Source organism: Molothrus ater, chromosome 6 (assembly GCF_012460135.2).
Source record: "Molothrus ater isolate BHLD 08-10-18 breed brown headed cowbird chromosome 6, BPBGC_Mater_1.1, whole genome shotgun sequence".
Taxonomy (NCBI): Eukaryota; Metazoa; Chordata; class Aves; order Passeriformes; family Icteridae; genus Molothrus; species Molothrus ater.
In genome coordinates, this window is record NC_050483.2 from 35,653,934 (window position 1) to 35,672,238 (window position 18,305).

At 34.6% G+C, this 18,305-nt stretch overlaps 1 protein-coding gene across 3 annotated transcripts in view; it reads right to left on the bottom strand.

The window, feature by feature from the left end:
• STRN3 (striatin 3) overlaps window positions 1–18,305 on the bottom strand; it is a 60,465-nt gene that overhangs the window by 12,066 nt on the left and 30,094 nt on the right. The window contains exons 8-10 of one of the 3 annotated variants that reach the window (XM_036383218.2): window positions 13,726–13,836; window positions 7,801–7,941; window positions 2,791–2,924 (exon numbers count right to left, since the gene is read on the bottom strand). In XM_036383218.2, the coding sequence (XP_036239111.1) occupies window positions 2,791–2,924; window positions 7,801–7,941; window positions 13,726–13,836 (386 nt within the window). The remainder of the gene's footprint in view (window positions 1–2,790; window positions 2,925–7,800; window positions 7,942–13,725; window positions 13,837–18,305) is intronic. The other 2 variants (XM_036383220.2, XM_036383221.2) reach the window with 2 other exon arrangements.

An 18,305-nucleotide genomic window follows, 5' to 3' on the forward strand; every position in this document is an offset into this window, starting at 1 on the left:
ACCTCAGAAAAATACAGTCAAGGATTTGGAAAAGGGATCTGATGATTACAAAGGATAAATGTGAGATTATTTCACAAAACAGGCCAGAGGAATAACGGCAAAGTGGTGAAATGGGACAGTATATATCAATGTTCAAAAGTGTGACATCCCCAAAGCTTCTCAAAACATAAGGTGTCGATGGACACACTGCCCACTGAGTCTGGATGCTCCACTCTAAGTGTGTATTTATACACACACACACAGTCAAGATAATCAAAGTCATGACAACACAGACTACTTCACTAGCTGCTCCTCCCTTTTTCTGTGGACTTTAGCAAGCTTTACTAAAGACCAAGAAGGATCAAACAACCCATTCATTCTGCCTTGTAAAGCACAGGCAAACTGGACTAAGACTACACCTGAACTAAACCAACACAAACAACAACTCCCTCCCACCAAAAAAAAAGGCATCAGGGAATGAAGATCTTCCTTGCCCCTGCAGTCAAAAGAATCCTAACAAATTGTAAAGAGACATGCATTTCCCTATGTCAAACAAGTACTCCCCAACAGCAAACAAAAATTTTATAGAACAATAATTAGTAGCTGCAGTGTCTTTTTATGTTTTAATGTTACTTTTTTCTTGATAATTTTGTAACTTATTGGAGATTTCCAAGTTTACATGCTCTGATAAAGGAAACTTTTACATTTTTCAGTCAGCTGTACTGCAGAAAAACCCCATTCTCTGGTGCTATGGAATCAAAAAATATACAAATGGAGGCATCTGATTTGGCAACATTATTCCCTCAGCATGCAAACAACTACATGCACTGAGGTCAATTTAAGTAACTAGATAATAAAAAAGACATGACTTGAGATGCCTACTGTTTACCAGATGACTGGTCTTGGAGACAACTAGTGAATTTAATCAAACATACAGAAATCTTTTGAGTTATAGTTGAAATTCTTATAATCTATACTTAACCCCTATCCTGTATTCGTATCCTCTCCATTTCAAAATACAACACTCCTCAAGGAGTGACACATGAAAGGTAATGGAAGCCTGTTGTGGCTTTATTTATTAATGCACTCCAACAGCTCACAAAAGCTATCTGAAGAGCAGGGACCTATTGGGAGCAAATGCATTAAGTGTTCTGGTTTGAGGTTTTTTCATTGTTCTTGTTTTACTTACACATTAACTTAGTGTCACACGTCCTTGTCTGGAGATATACTGGAAAAGGAAGTGACTTTACCTAAGCTTACAGGGGCATTAGAGTACAATGCCCTACAAGTACTGTATTACAGGTGCAAGGTAAGAGATGGTCTTACTGTGCTGCAAATCCATAGCTATGAGGGAACAACTTCAGCAATTAAAAACTATCATGGAATTTTTAACGTAAAGAAACATTGTGATGAAAAACTAACAGCATCTGAATTTCAGTCTATTCAAAGTTGTGACAGGTCAGTGTCATCCTAAATATTAAAAAAATTGTTGCCATCTGTGTTATTTTATACTTTGTTTTTTCTGACACATGAAGTCAGAAGCCACTGTGCATTTTTCAGCTATGCTTTAAAAGGAAGAAAATATCCTATGAGTACTGGGAAGAGAGGACTGGACAAGAAGCAGGGAAACCAAGTGACAATCATGGTCAATCACAACTCATTTTCGGTGAATGGCCTAGTAAGAAAAACTCTACTTCTATCTTTTGTCTTCTGTATACACCAGGTATTAGAGCACGAAATAGCTGAAAATAAAGAGCCTCAGGGGTTTAAGTGAAAAAATTTTGAAAATTCAACTAACATTGAAAAAGTAAGATCAACTTCATCTACAGGATGATTAACACCTTCCAACCTTCAACAAATGTGTGCTTCTGCTGCAAATTTCTTATTAGCTCAGGCAGCACTTCATATTTGTGTATTTATCAGCTATTCTCTCCTTTAAGTTCCCCAAGAGCAAAGGTAACCTCTATTCTGCCTCACTCTTCACACCACAAAACCAGGTTTGTTTGTCAGGTTTGTCACAATTAGCAGACTCTCATGTGACAGTTCTGTTAGTTGGTATATTAATTGCAATGCTTTCTGACCTTAGTCCTGGCTTGCCACTAAATATCCCTCCATCTCAGAATAAGCAAAATGGCTACACACTGTTTTATAAAGAATTTGTAGTTCACAAAAGACAGCAAGACAAAGCTGCAATCTGCAGTCAAGCCAATACAAGACTTTTTAAATACAATACTTCATGCAAAACTTACCTGAACACTTCCCTAACCAGCCATCCTATGTTACTGGCCAAGGAAAAATTTGTTTAACACTATTGGTAGAAGCTTAATGATTATGGTCAAAGGAATGTCAGAACACTCTGGATTACAACAGAAATACCCCCTAATAGCTTACATCTGAAATATACTACTATATATATAGTCTGTGCTGTTAACACTACTTACTCATCAGAAGGATAGCAAATAAATGAGTTAATATCAATATTTGTGTTTCATGCCATGCCTGCTCAACACTCCATTTCAATGTATAACTGTAATTTTGGTCATGTTAAGACATTAATATGTATTTTAGGTCATAACACATTCCCCCTCCCAGTGACAAAATCTGAATTAAATTATTAATGTAGAAAAAACCCAAGTCATCTCACTTAATTCTGGTAACCCAAATTACTTAGCTCATTTGCAAGGTGCTCTGCCATTCCAAGTAACAGCTTTTACTAAAGAAGTGCATCAGTAATGTTCAGGATTGAGGAGAAGGGACCCAACTACTATTGGTTAAACTGTATAAAGAATTTTAAAATAAAATTGCACTTACATCATAACTATAGTCTGCATCATTTGTTACTGTCAAGTCTGCAAGGTCTCCAAGGCCCAGTACACTTAACAACACATCATCAGAACCCATAATAAATGACTTGCCTCCTCCAGGTGGAAACGTTATTGGCTCAGCTACAAAGAACAAAACAGTTTCTTTAAGTCTCAATAGAGTAATTCAAACTGATGAAAAGCTGCATTATTCATCACTTAACAGCAAAGCAGAGTTTAAAACTGAACTTGTATGTACTACATACAGCCCCAACAAAAAAAAAAAAAACAAGAGCATGAGGACACACACACATGTGCAAACACACACACATTATATACACAACTCTTGTACCATGCTTCATCATTTGATTTCAACTTACTTTACAGAGGTGTTGATACTGACAAGTGACTTGACTGACATTACTTTACCCTGCAATACCAAATGTACATCCCAGGTTTCCAAATTCTCAGCTGAGTTTTTCATTCAATACACCATGCTTCCTGCCTTCTATCCACTTGCAAATATGTCTTTGTGCTTTATACTAGTTAAATATTTCTACTTCTACACTAAATATTTTTAATCACTCAAGCAAAAGACTCCTGCAAAACATCTCTTCCGCTTTGAGTTTTCTCAGGCAACTGAAAAAAATGAAAGCATCTATTATTTATTCATTTCCTCTCTTAGTTTCTCAGCATGATTTTGGATTCTAATTTAAAGTACACTCAACTGATACTCATGTTGTCGAGCTGCGCATATTTCAAATTAAAATTTAACATTTCTGTTAATTATCATTTAGAATGAATAAAAGTTATATATAACCATTCACTATGAATTTGCATCTGAATAATAAAGTTTAAAATATTCACCCATATTTTTTCCCTCTTCAATGATTTTGTAAATCTCCATTAACCCACAAATACCAATTTTGCAATAAGGAACAGGAATGAAGGCATAAACATTGTAATGCTTCAGCACATTTTAGAAGCTACTTTTACTTTTCAGTTTTCTTTTCCACTTAGAAATAGCAACACTTCTTAAGTAGAGTATGTGAAATTAAAGTCTGTGTGAACTTCAGCTAAGTATAAGCATCTGCAAAATATGTTAAATTATATCTGACATCTTGAAAACTTAAACTTGCTTGACTTTTGAATGTCACTGATCTGGCAGAGAGAATTATGGCCTCACTTTAATGCCACTCCTTATTTCTTATCCTCCTGGAAAACCCTTCAATCTTAGAGAAAACAGTTTCCAGTTTCCAGGGATTTTGTCTTCTAGAAGCAGTTCTAAACAAGAGGACTAATAATAAATACATTCCTGTTTAGAACACACATGTCCATTATTCCATATGACCACTATCTGAATGGTAACCTAGGTCTGATCCACTCCCATGGGATGAAAGTGACTGAAACCAGGTGTAAAGTTACAGATGTCTGGCACTACTGCTAGGGCTAGGCAAACAGGAGCCAGTCCAGCTAGATCAAAAGACATCACTTCCCAAGAATAAAACAGGTCTTAATGCTTCAGAACTATCATACTATTAAGAAATGTAACTTCATTAGCATAATCAATTCAACTATTTCTGAGAATCCAAGAACATAATCTAAGAATACAGACTGCTGTTCCTACTATTGCATAAAAAGAGCAAACAATATTCTAACTATGCACAATCACCTCTTGTAAAAACATTCACAATCCATACAAGTTTGACTCATAAGAATGCTACATTACATTAACAGCCCAAAATGGCTTACCATGCCCTTATATGAATAAGCTTTTTATTTCCATCAGTAATTTACTAAAACTCTACATCTGAAGATCTACTACAAACCGACAAAGGACTTATATTACAAAAAAGATACATTCCTACAAAACACCTATTTACTTTCCCTTACTCCTATTTGATCTTTAGACAGGCCCACAAGGTTTAGGAAAGCCCTGAAACCTGTCATACTAATTTTTTGTGAAACTAACGTCACCTGACCTTAACAGATCAACCTTCCTGTGCTTTATAATAAAAAATAAGGACCACCACATCAAGAACCTATACCACAAATTTGTCAAATTTTGTTTGCATGAGTGACTATTTCTTTACTTAAAGCTTCAAAATTCATGCTACTCAAAAGTCAGAAGACTAATTCAGAATACTAAAGCTGTCAATATGTATGTACATGTGTTCTATAATTTATTTGTGAATTTTATATCTTAAAGTGAGGCATATTTGAGAAGTTTAAAAAATGGCTGTAAACTGCTTTTGCAAAAAAGGAAATGGCAGAATAGTAACACAATGAAAAATGCATGATGTTACAGCTACTAAAAATAAAGACCCACATCTTCAGATACCAAAACAATGCAACAATAGGTATATGCAAGTGATAGTTAAATAAATTACTTTTTAATGCTTTTAATCTAGAAAAAAAATACAAATATTTTTCTAGCACACAGTACAATATTATTGTCATAGCATAATGTAAATGCTTAACTGAGTTTGCAATCAATAAATATAAAGTTAAAATGTGATAGTACAAGTTCCTTTGTAGGTGAAACTAGGTGAAATAAATATTGAAATATAAAATTGTATAATTAAATATTTGCTTAGCCAATCTTAACAAGCACTTCTTACCTTCAAGTTCTTCACATCATACACCATTAAGTCAAAATCAAGCAGTGACTGTACAAACTGCTTTAACCTCTGATCACATACGTATACTCATATAGGCTGTTGCTGTCTACTGTACAACAGGGACTCTTGTTTCCCACAAAGTTAATATGTGGTACATCAAAAGCAGCTGTTCATACCCAAGTAATTAGCTGTTACTGCTTTTTTTCGGTCAATCTGTAGATTGACACCTCTGCAATCTATAGATATTAAAACTGAAAACAATCAGTGAAGAAAGTAATTTTCTCTACACTGGATGGAAAATCATGTTGATACCATTTCTGAAATAATAGAATATGTTGAAATGGAAACTCCAATTTCTCATGGCCAAAATTATCAAGTGTGATTATGGCATAACATTATAATTAACCAGGCAGTTCAGAGTGAAAAATAAACAAACAAATGAAAAACAAACAACGAAAAACCCAAACCCAAATTCTCACACCTTTAGAGGTATGAAAGAGATATTCCAAGCCATTCAGAGCTAGTTCCTCCCTGAACCCCCTTCAAGAAAAAATTATCAATCACTATGTCAGAACTGTAATATTCAAAGCATGGCATAAAACTTCCATACAGTCAAAAGACAACTATAGCTTGACAAAATTCCTCAGCATAGGCTAGTGTATCCTAGAAAAAAGCCTGAAGTTATCTGCAAAATCTTAGCTTTCAGAACAAGGCTGAATAAATAACTGAGTAAAATCTGTATTTTATGATAATGAAGTATTTGGCCTTGTAATACATCTAGAAGGAATTCAAATAAAACACTGCCTGTTTATTTGCAGTTTTGCACCATATGGTACAGAAGCCACATAGCATTCAGGATAGAAATAGCAGAACTTACACTCTAATATTCAAGTTTAAAAACTATGTAGAAACCAAAATGAGCAAATAAGATGATAGAGATATTAATATTATTACTCTTAATAAATAAAGAGCAAACTACACTGACAAGTTAAAAAGACATGGACACATTAAACAGCGTGAAAATATAAACATGAAAGCAATTTATTTGAACAGTGTGAACAATCTTTACTTGAAGGCTAACACAATGTTTGTGCTACAAGAACCAGGAAATAAAAGTCAGTCCCTATCAAATTCAAATCTAGCATCTATTTCTTCAAAAATATATACTGGTTTTGTCCAGTATAATTTTAGATGTAAGGCCTCTACCTGAGACAGCATCCCTGTCCATAACAAGGTCTGTGCATGTGTTTCTTTGCACAACATGTATGGCCTAAATACCTAAACATGGCTGAAAGGCAACCTAAAGCATGTAAACACTGAATCTAAAAACAACTTAAATATACGTCTACAAGTTTTAGCCAGTGGATTTTCATCTGTAGATTTTTCAATTGCACTCCACAGGTAAATTTGATACTGCTTCATCTTGAATATGGAAATAAAAACAAAGATGAAAAGGAAGGCAGTAAATAAGATGACTGTTGTAAAATGAGAGTTTTGGAGAACAACAAAAAAACCTCCTTGAAATGTGGTTTGGGGCTGTTTTCTGCTTGCCTGTTGACAGGCATTTGTGAGGCCAAGGATGAAAAAGAACAGGAGAACCAATCAATTCCTGGAATCAGCAGTAATGTAAATTCTATTTCTGCTATAGCTGACACCATACCAGGACTTATGGGTCAAAGATCATCCTAAAAGAGCCAAATCTGAATACACCTGAGTATTTTGAATTAATATGCTCTAAGCAGAGGACAATTTACATAATGGTATTCTAATTTCAAAGCTAATACAGGAAAATCATTCCTTTAAAACAAAAAATTTAAAAGCTAAATACAAGATTTTCAACTTTATATATAATAGCTTGCCACTAATTTTCATTGCCAAAGATAATCCTGAAACTTAAATAAATACTTTGTAAAGAAATAAATAATGTCTTTGTAAACTTGTGTACGTAGATCAAGGGAATTTTATAAAAGAGAACATTAAATTTGAGGAAAAGAGACTAATTAGTCCCATAATTAAATCACCACTTTTCATTTCAAAATCCAAACTGTGCATCAAATGTTTATACTCACCTTTTTTCCCCTCAATAAATAACCTATTTGTGAAAGGTATTGCTAATGGGGGGGGGGGTGTCTCCAAACAGGGATTTAATAGTGAATAGTGTCAGAACACACTGCTGTACATGAAGTTATCTAAAAAAACTTATTAAACAATGCTGAGTTATAAAAAGCCACAAAAACTACAGCCATATTCTCATAAAACCATTTGGGAAGAATTGCAAGTAAAATAATAATGTGGCAATCTGCAACTGCATTCAGCTTTACAGAGGGGATAATAAATGACAGCGTGTGCTTTCTAAAAGAAATCTCCTGAAATATAGTAAGTAGCTGAATTTTTTGTACCTTCCTCTGCTCTTGCACCTTCATGATCAGTCATTCTAGAAGAGGGTGACCTAGATTGATTAATGATTCCTGAAGGGATGTGGGGTATCTCATCATCGCCCAGATCAGCTATCATGTCGTGAAGTTTTGTCCTGTTGACTCCTGTAAATTAATGTCAGCAGCAAAAATTCATTTGATTGCTACCGCTTGACTTGACTGAAGTCTAAAAATCCATTAAATAAGAATAATTACTGATGGGACCTCCTTAAAATAAATAGTGCTTTGCTTTTGTTTAGTAATGGTTTGGAAAACAAAAGCAGGAGTTAATACACCAGATCTGAAAACTACATGCAAACAATTGAAATTCACTAAATCAAAGAATAACTCCTTTGTGTTCTGTAGATCTATTCTACAATTTCCTGTAGGAGAGAGGAAAAAAATCATCTTACAGCCCTGCTGGAAAGTCAAGCCAAATACTAAAAGAACATTCACTATTAAACAAAATAAGTATGATTTAAACATTTTCTAATAGTATTACACAACTTTAACTATACTAAACAATTTAACAATAAAAAACAGAGTGCTAATTAAAAATAAGCTTAAAAATGAGAGCAAAAGTACAGACAACTCATAATGGGGGTGCAACGAACAATTAACTTTCCCTGCTTTGAATGGTATTTAAATTGTATGAAATGTTTGTTGAACACAGCAGCAAGAATGTTTCCACCACTGTATGGAACTGCAGATGTATATTATATTAAAATTATTATAAAAGCAAGATTCTAGAAACAAGGCATTCTGAATTATATGTACATTTAATTAATATGTAGACATTAGCAAACAAAAAAGTATGATTTAAAGTATCTTTAAATTACTAAATCCACTCCTGCTTTCACCTTTACAGCTTCCACATCAAAAAGTCAAGCTTCAATTATAAAGTGTATTTCAGTGAGAGAACCTCATTAAAGAAAACAATCCATAATGATGAAAGACATAATCAAATTTCAACCAATAAAACAGCCCTTCCTGGGACTGCAAGCAGAGATATTGTAGGCCATTTAGTAAAGGAAGCATTAGTGAACAAGTTCTTATATTGAAGTGACATGTCTAACATTTATTAAAAAGGAAATTGAAACTAAACCAAAGCCTTTATTGCCAAAAAAGTTAAATGCAAATACTATGATTACAGATGACTTAAACTCAGAACCATTATTCAAACAGTTAAACACTAAAATGTACTCTTTCACAAAGTATCTGATCATTTCAGATCTTACTGGTTTAAATCAATGTGCTCAAAAATAAGTGTCCATGAATAACAGAATTCTCTAAAGATAATGGAGAATTCTCTGCAGAGAGGGAATACAACAAAAAGTACTTACTGAAGAAGAATTACAGGAAGTATACCTCACAAACCCCTAAAAGGATGCTATATGACTATTCTCATTAATATTTGCAATACATTCTCATTTTGCCAAGTAATAAAACTCCCTATATTTACGTTTTTTCTGCTTTGGGTATTTTTTTCTTTCCTTCACAGAACACTTAGTATTCTAGTTAAATATACAAAGACTGCTACCCAGAAGCAATCTGAGAATAAAACTGGCTTCCAAAAGCTTTCCTCATAAAACAGATGACTTGAGCAGTTAAGTTTCATTTCATTCTCCTGTAGAAGAATGTCTAGAAAACTGTGATCCCAGCTGATGAAGTGAATGTAAAATAATAATGAGAAATCTTTTTTGAACCAACACTCTTTTTTTCTAACACGCTCAATACTGAAAGGATTTCATTTCTGAAGTATAGTATTCAATATTGCAGCCAGCAGGTGAGATCTCACATAAGAAAAGTCCCTCTTAGAATGGACAGTTCTCTACACCACACAGACTACAAAGCTTGTCTTCATCTTTATTACAGTCAGCCATCAGCCAGGCACCTACAGTGATGGAGTAGATATATTCTTGAAGATATCACAGAGCAATCAATAAAATGACAGGATAAAAGTCATGACTGGGACCCTAAACTGTTTACTTTCATGAACCCTTTGCTTTCCAGAAAAAAAACCTGTGTCTTCTCCATGTTGATATGCATGAACGGTTCTACACATTGATGCAAAATGCCACAAATGGCTTATAAACGCTTCCTCTATCTGAACTGAAAGCATCTTCTCCAGGTGCTTTCATGCCAAACATATGAGCATGACAAGTTTGTCTCGAAGTATTCTCAGAAGAAACTAAAAGTAGTCCCTCTGCTCTGCTATCTTGAAGCAGCCAGTCATTTAGTTTGTCACTAACTGGGGGGCTGATATCCTTGCCTTTTAGTGTTTTTCAGTATGTTTGGGCACTTCTTGTCCTTCAGGCATAATCTCAGAACAGTCCTCAAACATCATACAATATAGAGAGAAGTTTACAAAGGAGCAGCTGCTGTTCTGAACAACTTCTGTGCATTTCATGCTGGAAAATGTGTTAGCATTCAAGACTGTGCCACCACTACAGAAGACTGCCCAAGTTTCTGCTTTCATGTAAGTGCAAGTGCACCTTCATGTAACTGTTCAAGTATAGTAAATGTTGCAAGGAGATTTTTAAAGAAAAGAATGTGCCACCTCTGCATAAGAAACTATGGTCAAGGAACAAAACTGGATGACTCACTTACCCTCAAAAAAAGCCAAGGACAAAAAAAATTGACCTGGTATGAACAGAAGCAAAAATTAACAGTACCATCTCAGTGTACTGTTCTTCAAAGATCAAAAGTGAAAAAGATAACTGAATATTCAGTGATGAAAAGTTTTAGTCTGAGAAGCCTTAAGCAGAGTTTTATTAGGTGGAAGATGTATTAGTCCAAGTCTGAATATAACACAGAGATTCTTATATGTCAACAAGAGGTGATGATAATGAAGATGGTGAAATTCAGATCTCTTTTCAGTCCTATCAACTATTATACTATTTCCAGAAATCAAGGGTAGGAAAGTGAACTGTACAGATACTGTTTTGTAAGTACAGAACAATCAAACTGAAGGAAGAGAGCAGGAAAGTTTTAAAAAAAGCACAAAAAAGCTAAAGAAAAACAGTAAAAGTATCTTCATTTCTACAGTGATATATACATATATACACAAGCTGTGAAAACTTTCAAACTGAGAACACATTATGCTGACCTCACAGAATGAAATGAGATATGCAACACCTCCACTATCACACCCTGCAAAGGTGACAGGCTATATCTGAAAAATAGCCATCCCCTGACTTACCTGCCAAAATTGATCTTACCAAATCTGGGCAAGAAAGAGGTCTTAAATTCAGCATATTACTGAAAAGAGAAGTAGACATCTGCTTTTGTAGACATCAAACCTAACTCTTTATCTATGTATCACAGTAAGTCCTGGATAGGTGTGGTTTGTTTGTCTGCTTCTGGGGTTTTTTAACACAAGAACTCTTCAATAAACAGATTTTGCATTGTTTTACAGCTTACATTGTGAAGGAAATTAAAGTTGTGAGGTGGTGGACTTTTGTATTGGAGGGGTATTTTTAAAGATCCTTTCATAAAGAGGTAGTAGTTCCACATAACATGGTGACTACCTGGACAGACACCCTCTTTTTCCCCAGCAAACAAGAGTACTTAATGAAAGCATATGTCCTAACAGAAGATGACCTTAATTAAGATGTTCCACCCAAAAGGAAACATGAGGATACAGACTAGAGAAGTATCAAAATATAGAATCAGATGTACTTCTGTTCACTTATTTATGTGTACATGTGGAATGAAAGTTTCCATAACTGAGGCCAGGGCTGTGTCTGCCCTGTTATGTTACAGTCTAAATACAGATTATGGCAGTTACAGATGCATATCCAACAAAAGAACCCATCAGAATGTCTGTCTTATTATGCTGTCTTCAAAGTATTGCAAAAGATGACATTTAATGCACATTTGTTTGACATTTATGATGATACATATTACCATGCAGACAAGCTCTGATGGGACTCAAATTCTGATAGAAGTCAAAACAATGAAGGGCAAAGGAAGAGATATGTATTCAGGATGAAGTCCCCAAATTATCAGATACGAGCAGCAGGAATTAAAAAGCCCTTCAACATTATTTCAGTTTCAGAATGTTAAAAAGCTGAGGGAAAAAAGTCTCAAAATCGTATTTAAATCAACCTGCCCAACCTTGAATGCATACTTTTACTCTGTGTATGGAGTTCTCTCATCCAATTAGCTCAGTGATGTAGATGCTAATTTTCAACCAGAAACTATCATGAATGCGACAAGCCAAGAATTTCACAAACCACCTTTGAATACTATATGTGTTCAGGGTTTCCCAAAGGAGAATTCCAACTTAAAAAGCTAAAAATGACTTATGTCACTTCTCAGCACTGTCACACAGCGGTCTCCTAAATACTGTCTTCTGTCAACCAAAGATTTCAAAATTCCTTTAGATGAAGAAAATTTAGTTACTTTGCAGCTACTATGGTTCAAAATGTCTAAAATGTAAAGAATTTAGTAAGAAAATGTCAAATAAAAGAAGTTCATTTTGGCATTAAAAATAAGTTTATAATGCTACCATATATTTTATGCAAATTTGATGTCAACTGCTGATTTACATGTTACATGCTGATACACATAAGCATGCAGATGACTACTGTAGGTTCTCATTAAAGCAAAGACTAAAACTCTTTGCTTTGTCAAAACTTTTATGTTTATGTGTGTGAACAAGTCATGCAAAAATGCTTAAAAAAACAACTAACATGCACTAACTGACCAGTAACCATTAGGTGTTACAAAGTAAATTGAAATCTTAATAATTACAGAAGTCATCAGTAGGTGTTGTATTTTAATTATCATGTAATTTAGTTAGTGTATACCCATACAATTTTTCAAACTGAGGAAAAAGTTTTTTTACTAGTTATCTCCAGAAATTGTTAAAAAATACTTCCAAAATAAAAGCACAGCAACCATGGGAGCTTCTCTAAAGCGACATAGGATTCCATCCAGAGGGACCTGGACAAGCTCCAGGAGCAGATCCATGGGAATCTCCTGAGTTTTAACAAGACCAGGTGCTGGTTGCTGCTCCTGGATTGGGACAAGCCCCAGTCTCAGCACAGGCTGGGGATGAACAGCCCCAGAGCAGCCCTGCCCAGAAGGACTTGGGGGTGCTGCTGGCTGAGAGGCTGCACATGAGCCAGCCCTGGGCACTGCCAGCCCAGAGAGCCAAACGTGTCCTGGGCTGCATCCAGAGCAGCGTGGGCAGCAGGGCCAGGGAGGGGATTCTGCCCCTCTGCTCTGCTCTGCTGAGACCCCACCTGCAGGGCTGCATCAGCTCTGGCTGCCAGCACAGGAAGGACATGGAGCTGCTGGAGTGACTCCAGATGTATAGAATGGATTTAAACTAATTACATTACAAGCATTTCCTAATTCTCCATGCCTGGGGCTGTAAAAATAATTACAGGACCATAAATAGCAACTGATTTTAATATAAACTTGATTCAAGTTCATATTAAAAAAAGAAAAAAAACCCCAAAAAGTAAATAAAAAACCCCACACCACTACCCCAGAAAAAGCCCAATAATCACCAGTCCCACAACAGTATCACAGTATTATACTTTAAGAAGCAGATGAAGTTAAAAACTTTCAGAAAACTTCTTAAGAGTACCAATGTTCTCAAAATGCAAGTTGTTAATTATTTTTACACTAACATTTCTATGCATTTAGTTTTCTTCACCTCTTTAAACCTTGAATTTTTGCCTTTTCAACATTTCTCATTTAAGAAATGCCTGTCAAAGGTTTTGATATATTCACATTCAGCAGGTAGAAAGTTAAAGTTGGTTGCCCCCATTACAGAAAATGATGCTTAACAAAAAAAACAAAAACAAAACAACAAACAGAACTCATGAGAAAAAATGTCTTCAATATAAATAGGCAAAAAAGTGTTGCATTACAAGATTCAGAATCTGCACTTACTCTTTACCCCTTTCTTCCCCTTTCGTTCCTTCTTGTACTGTTCCTTCAGTTTACTTATTAGTCCCTGGTCTACATCCCAAACCTCAGCAGTTGGGGACAGGTCATCTTTGTCTACATGCAGCATATTATTAAAAGAAAAAAAATCAGCAATTGGCAATGCAAGCTGTTGGTGATTTACTGTCATAGCTGTATAAGAGCATTAATAAGAGTTATTAATAAATCTTTATTTTAAAGGTGCAGTCTCCGTTTTAAGTTGATAAAGGACCAAGTTTCATTTAATACAGTTTTCCAAGGCACTGTATATTATCAGTTACATATTTGAAAATTGTATGTTAATTTGTTACCAAGGAGCAAACAAATTATACTTCATAAGTAACTGTTTATGTTAGATAATTCGAAATACACAAAAAAATCATTGGTATTTAGAAACAATTACTGCATCTTTAGAAAGACAGTGTTAAGAAATTATTCAGCCAGTGTTGAATAAGCAAATAAAAGCATTCATGCTATATCTCTCATGAAAATGCAAGCTGAGTAAGTCAGTGCCAGTTTATTCATGAAGACCACCATGCATCCTTTCGCATTCATTCCACATGCACAAGAAAGAAACCTTGCTCCTACATGTAACCAGAGAAACAAGTCTATAAATACAGTTTTTCACATAAAGATGAAGAAGAGTAATTTGTACAGGTGGACATCCCACTGCATTCCAGAAATTAAATCATAATTAGGAGAAACACAACATTTCACAGTAGTTTCAGAAGACATATATTTTTCTTTTTGACAAATATTGCAGAGTTAATTATTCTTTATGAAAAGTCAGTTCTCTACTTTTCTACATTATCCACCTCAGTAATTTCTGGAAACTTAGAATTACTAAAAAGATAAACCTGTTTCTATGACAAGGCAAATATAACATTTGCAGAAGCACTTTTGCTAGTAGACAATCAGGTAGCAAACAAACTTGGTTTGTGTGCCAGTTTAGCTTTTTACTCACAAATTCTTTAGGCATGAAATCACAAGACTTAGTTCCTCAGTTCCCAACTTCCAATCATATTTACAATATAATTGTACCCATTTTTGAAGTTATAACCATTATAATCATGAAAGTACACAAGAGGAGTCATATTCAGCAGAAATGAAGTAACATGCATTTAAAATAAAAAAAAACAGGAGTTATTCCAAGCACATGTTTCATGACAAAACATGACAATGAATGAGCAGACAGATACCCTAGGATACTGATGCATCTGTCATCATCTAATGACAATCTTGATCAAAGAGGTGGAATACAGAGATGGCAAGGGCAGTGAAACATGAAACAGGAGCATAATGGCAGAGTCCCCTGAGCTGCCCACAAAGAACTCTGGCGATGAGAAGGGAACAATGACATCCTACACCAAACTACAGCTACATCTACCAAACTGCAAACACAAAGACCTCAGTCTTTCTGATCACTGGGCCTAAGCATTGACAGAGAGAAGAGTGATTACTGAGGAAACACAAGAAGCACAGAAAGGTAAGTCAGAGAACATGCCCAGTCAAAGAGGAAAAAAAATTGAAACCGCTAAAGCTCAATTAAAAGAAAATTCCATTAAAATCTAATTAAAACTAATTAATAAAATTCCACACCATTAATAAAATGAAAATAATCAGCTAGGTTGCAGCATTGCAGAGAAGAATTAGGGAAATAAACTGAACCAGAAGATGATCACATCTAACATCAATGTAGAGCTATTCTAAAAAATGCCATTTTGGTACATTTTAAAAGGTGCAGTGCATTAAACTGGGACAGTGCAGGTAATGACAAAATTAAAGTAACATGTTCAGTCTGTGTTCTACACTGGAAGTTTAGAAAATGTCTGTAGAGTGCAAAACAAATAGGGCACTGAATATAAAGACAAAGAATTTGAAGGAACTGGGCTCATTCAATCAAGAGAAGAAGCACAAGCCTGCAGACATAAATATTCAAAACCAACACTGTTGGCTGCAAAAATGTAGGCTGCACATAGAAAACTAGATAAAACAAACTCGGATTAACTGGGTAGGCTGTGAAATGAATTTCAAACAAGATTTTTAGGAAAACCCAGCAGTGTTTCTCTCCAGCATGCCTAGATGTATTAGGCTATTTCAGAACAGAGCCATGTAACTAGAAGACCTCTGCCATTGCTCCCAAGAGTGACCTTCCTTGCACTAAACTGATACAGGACAGCACAGAGGACCCTGGATGTCCATTGATCTATATAACTGAGTGGAGAAAGGCCAGCTTTAAATTATTCTATTTTTTAGAAGTTTTTTGAAGATGGCCCAAGAGACTGTGAATTTCAGTCATACACTGCCATCCAGAATTCTGGGCAAATTCTCTCAGTCATTCTCTGACTTATGGTCCATCTGTAAAGAGAACTTTTGTGTTTCATGAGGAAGAGAAAGCCAGTGATGAACACGTGAAACCATAAGCAGAATAAAGAGACCTCGTAATAAGTGACATCTGCAATGTGTAGCACAATATATAACAATATGTATATATTGCTGTTTGCTTAAGCAAACTGCAGTTATAAATGCATTTTTTTCTTCATACTAAAATCACCATAAGGATTTTTTTTTAATTTAAAACTGTACATATTTTTTTAGTATGTCACATCACTTTGACTCTTCATTTAACACTGCTTGAACTTCCTCATCTTTCACTATTTTGAAGAAAAGCTGTTCCTAAGTAAAACATGCTCCATGACAGAACACTTTAAATCACAATGTTTGGAATTAATTTAACACTCAAAGAATGTTAAGGCACTTAATAAAATATGTCTTCATAAAAAGCTGTAATACAGCAGAAAATAAAAGCAATCCAGACTTCCAAACACTCAGTGACAGGTTAGAAGAAGTCATCAACAGCAAAAATGTAACTATCAAATTTGGTGTTGAAATATTTTAGGATACTGAAAGTTGGACCTTCAGATAATACTCTCCAATTACATATTGTAAATATTACTAAAGCAAAACTAGGCAATATATTTAGAGCCTAAACATCAGATGCTTTCCAGATACGAAACAAAAGCATTATTACTTATTAGAGAAGTAAATATTAACTTTTTTTTCAGAATGCTTAAATGTTTGCAAAGGTACGAAGAGCTAGAAGGAGGCTAATGACAGGAAAACAAAAACAGGAAGAAAGAAAAAACTATGAAAATAGAACAGAGCAACTCCTACATTATGAAGAAAAAGATGGATTTAAACTGAAATATTTAAGTTCATGACTGATGCAATTGTTTAGGAAGTAATAGTACATATTCATTTAAATTAAGTTTCCCCTCAACATAAATAACTAACTGGATGGACCTGATATTTGAAGTAACAAGTTTCATAGTTTAAAATAACTAAAATAAATTGGTTTAGGCACTGTATTATTTTATTTTTGAAAGCATTTAAGTGGGACAGCATTTAAAACGCTATTTGTGATAGTTAACAGAGAAGTCTTGTCATATTTACACTGATCTTTAGAAAGTAACACAATCCCAAGATCTGATGGACTGTATCCTTAAATGCCCATTTAAGGAAAGAACATCTGTACTAAAAAAAATATGAAAAAAATATTACTATTACATTTGTAGGCATGTCTTTGACTGATTTAAATAGTAAGTTACAAAATATACAAAAAACTTATGAAAATTGTCTTCATACAACAAAACTGAGAACATACTTTGAAAGATAAACTTAGTTTCATGTTTTATTTCCTCCTTCCCACTTTCTTGCCTCAGATACAAGTTTTTTGGTAGCAATGGGATTGCTGCAGTTAAATCAGCTGTCACAAGTGTGTACAAACTCCTAAACTGCTCAGCCTTACTGCGCTATGTGTTTATTGAAAATGTAATAAGCATTCAAACAGCTGTATGAAAAGCATGGTGGGTCAATTTTAAAACAGACCTGAAAACTGGGTAACTACTTGAGAAAATGCCAGACACAGAACACACTGCAAAGTAATCCTTGGAAACAGTGACTTGGAATTTCAATGGACAAGCTAGTTCCAACAGGAGGTTTCAGCAGTCTGGATAAATCTTTGACTGCATGAATTACAGTATCAAACTATCTTGCCTTTTATATACAATAGTAAGACTAATACTAGAACCACAACTTTCTACATCACTATATATTTGAAGGGATGTTGCAAGCAAAGTCAAAAACTCTTGCTTCAGGTGCTATGAGACATCTTTTACCAAGAGATCTGCCTGTATGCCTAAATGAAAAGATCATCAAGAAACTGTTCAAATAACATCAAATTCAAAAGAGAACAACAACGAGCAACTAAAATGATACTAAAAATAGACAGTTATTACCAAAACTAAATGTAACAGCTTGCTCAGCTTCATCTTCCAACTAGAAATAAGACTGAGTTTTAAAAGTAAAGGTGACTAATCCTTTGATACTAGTTTTTAGGAAAGAATGCTTTCAAATCCTTGTTACCTTCAAAATCAAGACTGTATTATTTTCCTGGAAGATGGGCCATTACTTAATTTTTGTAAATCTTTATATTTTCTTTGCTCATTGGGATGTTTACTGAAGTATGAGTTCATTGTCACACAAAA